The 9,677-nt window shown below is 43.4% G+C and overlaps 1 protein-coding gene across 1 annotated transcript; it reads left to right on the forward strand.

The window, feature by feature from the left end:
* Positions 1-6,059: 6,059 nt before the first annotated feature.
* LOC124656953 lies at positions 6,060-7,821 on the forward strand. The gene is made up of 3 exons (XM_047195600.1): positions 6,060-6,701; positions 6,814-7,608; positions 7,711-7,821. Exons 1-3 carry the CDS (start codon positions 6,060-6,062, stop codon positions 7,819-7,821), a joined length of 1,548 nt encoding a protein of 515 aa, XP_047051556.1.
* The last annotated feature ends 1,856 nt before the right edge of the window (positions 7,822-9,677 follow it).

Here is a 9,677-nt window from a genome sequence, read left to right on the forward strand (position 1 = left end):
ATTATTTTTCTTCTCTTAGTGCCCTTCTTCGGTTTGGCATGGCATCGTAGGTTTTGTTTGAAACAGCTTTGTAATTACAAATACATATAAAAGTTGCTTATAAATGTGGCACGTCACTGGCCAGAGAAATAGTTATCAATAAAGTACGATGAGGGAGACCAATGTAGATAGCCTCCCGAGGACCTAATTATTATGGACTGATCACTAAACTTGGTTAACATATGTAATTTGCTACGATGTTTAGTGATCAGTCTGTACGCCATGTAAGCCTCTGCTTGGACCTAATTGAGCTTGAAAACCAAGTTTAGTGGTCAGTCCATAATAATTTTTAATATCAATGACTAATCTGTTAACATGTGCCAAATAGCTATTCTTGACTGTCATTACCTCAAAAAGGTGCATCTAGTTGGTTCAAGATTTAGATAAAATACATGTCAGGATCTGGAGAGAGATAGAGAAAGAGAGGGAGTATAACATACTTCCTCCGTTCTGAAATAGTCTACATTCTAGTCCAATATTTTGTTCTAAAATACTCTACATTCTAACTTTTAGTCAACAATAACACTGAAAACGATGTGGTTTTGCTCTTTTTATTGGAGGTTGTTATTTTCAATGTAGCTTGGATTGGTTGTTCAGATATTTAAGTAGTATTAATAAATGCAATACTAATTATCGCTTTTTTTTTAATAGAATGTAGACTAAATCAGAATGAACGGAGTATAGGAGAAGGCGAAGACGTAACTGGGGCTCTCCATATTACAGAAGTAGCTAGCCTTGCTTTGGAAACTCAATTCGCTGCTTGCTTGCCTTATATGCTGTATCTGCTATTAGCCACTCCAGCATATGTTCTATCATACAACCTTACGTACTGTACGATCCTTCATTCTTCTTCTTGGTGGCCCGGGATGGTCACTACATTGTGGCGTCGCTTTCGAAAAAAAATGTTACTAGCACATTCCCGATGCCTCTTGTTCTCAAAACATTCACACATGTTTGGGAAGACGAGTTGTAAGGGCAAGACAATGTAGACTACATAAATAATGAGAGAGATGTGTGTGGAGAAAATAAAATGGGAGGGTAGATATATTTGTAGAGAAGAATACCAAAGATGAGAGTTTATATAATGAGCTAACAGAGGGGTTGGTGCTAGTTCAGTGAATACAATTTAAGTTGAGTTAACGCGAGAGAATTGAATAAGGACAACATATTCACATGTGTCTTGCTTTCTTATTATACTAGTATAAACATAAGTTATGCTTCTTAAGGAAAATCTTTTCGTTTTTTAGAACATGTGGTGACGGATATTGCCTATCTTCGTATTACAGTTGGAGGAAAATAATAGGTATCAAGTTGAGTATTACACAAGAAGCACTATTGTCTCCTTCAAAACAATCATTGAGCTAAAAACCCAAAAGATAACAATACAATGGCCTTTTAAAAACGTAATTGCTAAGTTTTAGCTAGTTGAGACGTAGCTTATGTCTCAATCACGTGCTCCATCGTTAGATTTTGTTTCTGCTTGAAGATTCGTGTTTGCTGCCATTTGTACTTATTTAGACCCGTATCATGTAATTTGACTGAGACATAAGTTATGTCTTAGTCAACTGAGATTTAGACACACCCTTTTAAAAATCTTCATCTATAAATGTTCTGTAGTAGTTTGTGGTGGCTATTATGAGCATCCTTTTTAAAATTCAAATGCCCTCTAAAATAAGTAAAATTTATGTTTCTGTTGTAGATGAATGTGCGTATATTAGTTTTACTTTATACCACATAGGAAGATAAAACACACTCTAATGGTGGGATGTGAGTTTTCACAATATCTACTCCTGATGTTTTAATTGCTTTTTTTTTTTGCAAAAGTAAATTTTGAACTCTGATGTTCATAACCATATACGGGCATGCCGTCATACCAACTAGTGATTTTTTCCACGAGTTTTTGAGAACCATTCTAGGTTATTTTCACATATTTTTGTATAAACTCTTTTTGAAAACATATATCTGTTTTCATGGGATGCTAATGTTGTGACGAACCATGATCCATTCAAGCATCTTTCCTGCATCCTCTTGTGTGCCTACCTGGAAGGGAGAGGGGATGGACAAATACTATGGCCACATATTCCAGTTTGATTGCACTAAAATATGTGAACAACAAAGTCACACGAATTTTGGAGTTGGACAAAATGTGGATCATCAGCTAGTCATAATCTCTGGTAGATGGCATCTGCTGATCTACGGCGACATGGATGTTGTTCTTTCCTAGTTGGTCCCAAATGATGAACACCTTTATATATAAAGAGGACGAATTTGGGTCTAGGCGGGCTATAAGGCTCGACAATGATAGGGTAGCAAACAACCTACCGTGTTGTATTTCAGCCTGTAAGGGCATCTACAATGCAGCGCTTAGCGTGGGCGCTAGGGGTGTGCAAAACTAGCAAAGTGTGGTACTCCCTGCACTTCTAACGTGGAAGCTTTGCCATGGCCAGGCCCCGCCGGATCTGTGTCCCTGCTCACTTGTTAACCCCTCGCGCTGCCGAAAGAAAAGCGCCGGAAAGGCACCCGGCTCCCCTGCGGCTGCCCCGTCCGCGTCTCCCTCGGCTGGAGGCTGGAGCATTCATATTCCACGGACAGCTAAGCCTCGAAATGGGACAAGTCAACTTTCCATGTTTTTCCCTACTAAAACTGATCTTAGTTGGGACTATGGCATTTTCACTTGTTTCACTATGCGTTATATTTCATAGACTAAGCAAGTGATATGCCAGAGGATTGCTAATGGAACATTTCCGATGCTTCCTATTCTCAGTTCTCACACCCACATATCTTTAGTTCCGTTAATGCTATCGTGCGTATTTCTTAGACCCCAACTAAACATATGTATGAGAATACTAGTTAAATGGATAGGTCAATCTATACACTACACAAAGGGGAGAAGTGAGAAAAATAGAACGCAAGAGAGTAGATATATATATATATATATATATATATATATATATATATATATATATATATATATATATATATATATATATATATATATGTGTGTGTGTGTGTGTAGAAAATAATTATGGCGAAAGCTTAAGAGCTTATATAACAACAATGGTTGGTGCGAGTCTATTGAACAATGTTCAAGTGTTTGAGTTAATACATGGTACCTTTGGAGTAATTATCATAACATGTACACACATGTGTACTTCTGATACTCTTTCCATGCTTGCTCGCATGAATAAAGACCCAAGTTACCTTCTCGCCTTCTACTAAATAACTTTTTTTAGACCACGTTTTTATGATATCATGCATATCTAGTATTTATATTTAAGAAAAAAATAACTAAAATCCAATTGAATAATACAACATATCATTAGGACTCATATAAAACAACCATATTCCAAAAATTCACAAAAGAGAACAACATAAGGGTAGGACTAGGGCAACGAGCTACACAACGACATTCGGAATACGCGCATTACCAGCGTGTCACATGTCTCACGATGTCATTGACCCAACATGCCTTACTTTTTCTTGTATTTCATACAAATTCACTGTGTATTTTATTTCCAGTAATGTCTATAATTGTTTTTTTTATTTCCTAGCACCCGGTTCCAATGCATTGACTAAAGTTTGTGTTCCTAGCTGGAGGGGAGAGGGGATGTACCAATACCATCACCACAGACTCTAGTTTGATTGTACTAAAATATGTGAACAAGGAAGTCACACAAATTTTGGAGTTGGAGAAACTGAGGTAGTCATAATCTCTCCATGCCGGCGTCTTTGACTTGCAGAAGGACTGGAGTGTTTTTTTTATCTTTGTTGGGTTCCTTTCTGCAATGTTCTCCCTTTAATATTAACATGGTTTCCTCGCAAAAAAAAAACTCTAGTAGATGGCATTTGCTGATCTACCGCGACATGCATTTCCATTCTCTCATGGTAAGTCCTGAATGATGAACGTCTTCATATCAAAACGAGGATGAATCTGGGCCATGGTGGGCTATAAGGCTCGACAGCGATTGGGTAGCGAACATACAAGATACAACCTTGTTTTGTTTGCAGTAATGAAGCGACTAGAGTGGTTGTTGCCTTTGACCCGCAACAAAGGAAAACTGGATGTGAATTCCTTGTCCTCTTGTTCCGCTCACACCGAATTTCCTCTTTCATATCCATGGGCTCTGGCGAATTTCTTTAACTTTTGTCTCATGGTGTCTCAAGCAGATTGGCTTGGGGTGTTTGCTCGTTTCGTCGGTTAATTTCACCGCGAAGCCTCTAGCTTTTCCCGATGATATTTTCTTCTGCATCCTTGCATCATGAAGATGTTGTTCTACACATGATTTGGGGCATCCATGTGCCTTCCCTTTACCTCATGGTTGGAGGCCCGCTTAGCTTTTCCTGGAAGGGCTTGGCTTTTGATCTGTTTCTTGTTGGTGTGTACATCTCCGACCGGGGAGCTTGGCTCGAGCCAGCGGGCGCGTTCGTCGGTGTTTTGGTTTCCCCAGTATATGTTGCGCCGACGATTTTTCTTCTTTGTGCCTTGCCCTGGACTTGTTAAATCTTCCACGTCGGCTACCTGATGTTGTTTTTGAGGTCATCGAAGGTTCAATGACGTCCTCTCCCCGGTTGCAGCCAAGATAGCTTATTGGTGGTAAGTCAACTCCTGACCTGAGGAGAGAGAGGGCATGTGGGTGCAACATGTGTTGCGAAAGATGCAGCCCATAAGCGGTCAGATGACACGCAATGCAACATTGAACAATGAGTGGTGTCATATCCATGTTGGAGTTCAATGTAATTTTCTATTTTTTAGGGTTGTATCTGTAATGTGCTATGAGGACAATGTAGAAAAGTTGTACCGGAAAACATCCGTGTTGTAGCCTCTACTTTTCGATAAAGGGAATATATTAATATCAAGAAGATACCAATTACACCCAGCCTCTGCAACAACGCACCACCCTAATGGCACTACGGATGCACACAGCCAAAAACAAGAAAAGAAAACTAAGAAACAAAAGTCCCGCTACGATATCTCGGGCCTAACAACAACAATACATCCACCACCAAGACAACACCTGAATTACGGACTAGTCCCCGCTCTCAAAACAATGCCTCCACCAAGGACATTGCCGAGGCACAACCAATTAAGGCCGGACCTTGGGTTTTCACCCTGAAAGGTAGGACTCTGCACTTCACCTGTGTTGTCGCCCCCACTTTCATACCGCTGCTGTGAAGCCCGGAACACCAAGCAAGTCCCTCAACATCGCAGAGACTTGAACCTCCCTTAGCTAGTCCTCCCCTCCGGCCTTCATGAAATTCTCTTCTTCCGACTTTCATCATGGATCCATAGTCACTTGATGTCAATCAAAGAAAAAGAGCTTCGCGCCGCTCCCTCCAGAACCAATCGGTCGGAATAAAAACATGGGTGCGCACGACCGAATACCTCCGATCCAACAAACTCCAGGCAAAAGCACTGTTACATTCACCGGCGGAGCCTTCCGGAACTAGCGGCGAAAACAATAAGTTGCCAGGATAATTTCGCAGTGGCCCTAGCAAGTTACATTTATCTCTCGAAACAATCATGGCGGATGCTCAGCTAGGATCTCATCTTGCCACCATTCGAGATTTCGAACGTTTGTGTGATATTTAAGTCTTAAAAACTAGGGTGTTTTTGCTCACTTTCAAACTTCAAATTGAAAAACTATGAGTATTGAGTGGCCAAACTGGCAAAGTGGCATGGTACGTGTTTGAGACGTCCTACCGCACGTGCTTCGAAAAGCGGCGTGGTTGCACCGCCGAAGCACTCCGGTGGTACGCGCTCGTGCGTGCATTCATGCACGCACCACACCGCCGCCGGCTGCCGCCCGACGGCCAGGCCCTATCGAGATGAACATTAAGTACTAACCAACTCTTGGCTCGAAGTCCGAGCGATCCATCTGCCGTTTCGGTTTCCAGTGCTCCTGAACTTCCCACGGCAGAAGCTGGCAAGGCACGCCGTTTGGGCTGCACAACACATTTAAGCCCCAAGACGATCGGCATTCTGCAACACAGGCACTTCACTTCACCGTATCACCTCCACCATGGCCACCACAGAAGAACCGACGATCGAGTTGAAGGTTTTCGTGGACAAGGAGAAGAGTAGGGTGCTCTTCGCGGAGTCCGGCAAGGAGTTCGTCGACGTGCTCTTCGGCTTCCTCACGCTACCTCTCGGCACCATCGTTCGCCTACTTGGCAAAGAGTCTCAGGCCGGATGCCTGGACGAGCTCTACAAGAGCGTGGAGAGGCTCCCCACGGGCTTCTTCAGAACCGAGGCCTGCAAGACGATGCTTCTCAGGCCCATTAATGGCGCAGCAAAGCAGTGCTGTCAACTCAAGGTCAGAGTCGACGACACCGAGCACAGGGAGGTCTATGTGTGCAGAGGCATTTGCTGCTGCGCCCGTGCCGACTGTGCGTGCAGCTCGGTCCCTGGCGCTGTCTGCAGATGTGGCAAATCGATGACGCGGGTCGGGGGGGACAGACCCGAATATGATTCTACTTCTAGCACTGCTGGTGCTGGTTCCGTGGATGGAGTTTTTGTCAAAGGAGATATTAAGTTCATCGTCACAGATGATTTGAAAGTTGCAACAGCGTCAACTTCTCTCATGTTGTCCCTTTTGGACAAGTTTGAAGTGCAAGATCCCTCCAGTTTAGAGCAGAAGACCATCCAACTTAGTTCTGACAAGGTTTCTATCCCAGCTTATTTTATTCGATTAATATATGTTGAAACTTGCATTATTATACTGCTTTTCCTTCAAAACTACTACTATTTATATGATTTTTGTCCATATGCTACAGATAATTAGCCTGCTCAAGAGATCATTAACTTCCAACGGCCCTTTAACTGGCCACTATTTTGATGTTGATATGGCGCATGATGATTCAGGCATAGATATGCTCCATGAGAACTTGCATCATGAGCAAGATAACGGTGGTGAACACACGCTAATTAATCTCAACATAAGTGTTCTTCAGACCAAGGACAACTCGTCGGTCTTGTATGCTGAAGTTGGTGGAGATTTTGTGGATCTTCTCTTTGGATTGCTGAGCATACCGCTAGGATCCATTCTGAAAAGGTATGGGAAATGCGGATCAAAAGGGTGCGTTGACAATCTTTATAGTAGCATCGGTGGAAGTGTTAAAGGATTCTTGGGACCAGAATGTCAGAGCTTTCTACAGTCCCCGAAGTTAGCCCCTTTCTTCGGCTGCGGCTCTAGCAAGATACTACAAGTTGAAGAACTATCTCCATATAAGGAAGAGATAGGAACCTGCTTTACGTGCTTCAAGACCTATGGATTTTCGAATCTTACATATTGTCAGGGGAAATATTGGAATATTAATAGTACACATTATTATCCAAATTGTACAGAACCTGTCAAAACCACGAGCCTTTGTGAGGTGGATCCGAAATCACCAAAGGAAGAATGTGAAAATGGAGAAGCATATGTAAAGCATGGGCATCAGAAATTTATTGTGACTGATGATCTGCATGTTCTTCCTCTGTCCTTAGCAAGCACTATACAAGTTATTAGTGAAGCCAAGATTCAAAAAAGGGACCTCGTGGAGAAAGAACTGGCTCTCACAAAACCTCATGTAATTATTGTTGTCTATATTTATATGCATCTCTCGCCCCACATCATAAAACTCGCCAGCTTCTGTTCGGCTAACTCTAGGTTTTACTGATTTTTGTAACAGGTTATGGAGATATTTAAAGCTGCTTTGGTGACTCGCAAAGCACTCAGCACTGTACTTCTGCCTCCCATGAATATGAAGAAGCTGTATCACCACAGCTTTGGCCTATATTAGCAGTCATTGCAGTGATCTGTGCTGCTAGAAAAAGAACGAGAAAGCTTTTCCTACTTAGTAATTTTATTTTCTAATTCCCCTGTTGAATTCCAGTTTGGAAATTAATACTATATATTATAAGCGTGTTGTTTCTGCTTGACTTGTGCGGGTTGCCGCTAACTGTCTGTTTAATTCCTTCCGATTAGGCGGCCTCCGTTCTGCCCACCTAAACCCACTAACGTCATCACATAGTATTACACGGGAAACAGTTGCTACCATAAATACTTACTACGCATAATACATGCATTTATAAGCAGCGCCTGGAAATCTGGAGTAGTTGAGGTTCCTTCCGTTTAGCTTTTTTTCTATGAGTTCGCCTTCAAGGTTTGTTTTGGACTGCGGAGCTCCTTTGGCTGCCCCGGCCGTGTCTACCTCGGCTGGGAACTGAAGAGCTAGCTCGTGGTTTATTGCTGTCGGGTCTGGCCGGCTGGCCGATTTGCAGTTGCCCTTCGCCTCGCCGGACGGTGTCCTGGGCCTCCATTGACGTCGCTGCATCGCATGCGACTCCACCGACGGCCCACCAGTATGCCGGCCGGTCTGCAGTCACTTCAGTTTCAACTGACCTGAACCGATCGCTTCAGTTTCACGATGGATCAAAACTGACCTAGCTACCTCGATCGCTGCGGAGTTCGTGGTTTATTGCCGTCGGGGCCGGCTTGCCGGCCTGTTGGCGGTTGCCCTTCGCCGTCCGTACATGAACCGGCCGGTGTCTGTGTCACCTTTGACGTCGCTGCCTCGCCCACGACTCCACTGATGGCCTACCAGTCATGGGGAGCGCGCTAGCCATCCATCGTTGAAGTGGTGCTTGCAGTTAACAAAAACAGAGGGCGACTCGTAGCACACTAACGCGCTACCACCGCACGGCCAGCCGGTACGTCCAGATCATGTGCCAACATATAGATCAACCGTCGCTTTCGCCCGCTACACGTCTACGCTTGGAATCTTGTGCTGCATTTGCATATGCAATACATGATCGTCGATCTACTGTACACTGGCGCCTACACTCATAATATTCTGCAGAATTATGTATGTATGTAAATCGACATCTTCAATTCAGGAAAGGAATATCCAGCTCCGCAGCGCGGAATCATGCGGCACATCCGTTCGTGCCCAGTCGTGTTCGGCTTAAAGAACTCGCATATACATACACAATTACACACACAGGCTGTGTTGCTAAGACATGCGTCGCCACGAGTAGACATGAATGGTTTTCGCCATGCCGCCGCGAAGGCTGAGATCTTCAGTCTCTCAGTATTCTATTTCTGAATGAGATAGTGTTCAGTGCCAGAGCTCAAGATGCGATCGCGAGCATCTGCGGCTGCTCTCTCCTTCGACGAAACTTAGATGGAACACATTCTACAGAAAGCCAATGTGTATATTAAATTATTAATACTGTAATATGCATGCTTCGTATCACTGGCAAGATTATGTATAATTGAGCTAGGAAGTATCATTAGTGGGGCGCTTTTATTAATTAGCATGAGCGCGTGATCGGACATGGCATCGATAGCGGTCCCAAATCATGTCGTGTCCCAGCACACGTTTCGAACTCAATTCTTGCGGCATCGTTTCAATCATGAAAAGGAAATGCTTCAGGTAGAAGCTAGACAGATGCATTACCACGATCTATCTACATATTTGAACGTACTTGCTCGCTAGGTACATTTGCAGGTAAATGTTTCATGCAAAGAATACTGTTTCTTCAGAAGAACTCATGGAAGCTTCGTTGGTGGAGCCTTATCTACTCTGACGACGTTGGCCAAATAGCTGGGGTTTTCACAACGGTTGGTAAACAACATCAGCACCTTGCGCCTAAT

Source organism: Lolium rigidum, chromosome 5 (assembly GCF_022539505.1).
Source record: "Lolium rigidum isolate FL_2022 chromosome 5, APGP_CSIRO_Lrig_0.1, whole genome shotgun sequence".
In the NCBI taxonomy this organism is placed as follows: Eukaryota; Viridiplantae; Streptophyta; class Magnoliopsida; order Poales; family Poaceae; genus Lolium; species Lolium rigidum.

Bases quoted from the DNA above. Each gene is read 5' to 3' on its own strand.
- LOC124656953 (XM_047195600.1), top strand. From the start codon at position 6,060: ATGGCCACCACAGAAGAACCGACGATCGAGTTGAAGGTTTTCGTGGAC. The intron at 6,702-6,813 runs GTTTCTATCCCA...CATATGCTACAG, and splicing joins TCCAACTTAGTTCTGACAAG to ATAATTAGCCTGCTCAAGAG. The intron at 7,609-7,710 runs GTAATTATTGTT...TTTTTGTAACAG, and splicing joins TGGCTCTCACAAAACCTCAT to GTTATGGAGATATTTAAAGC.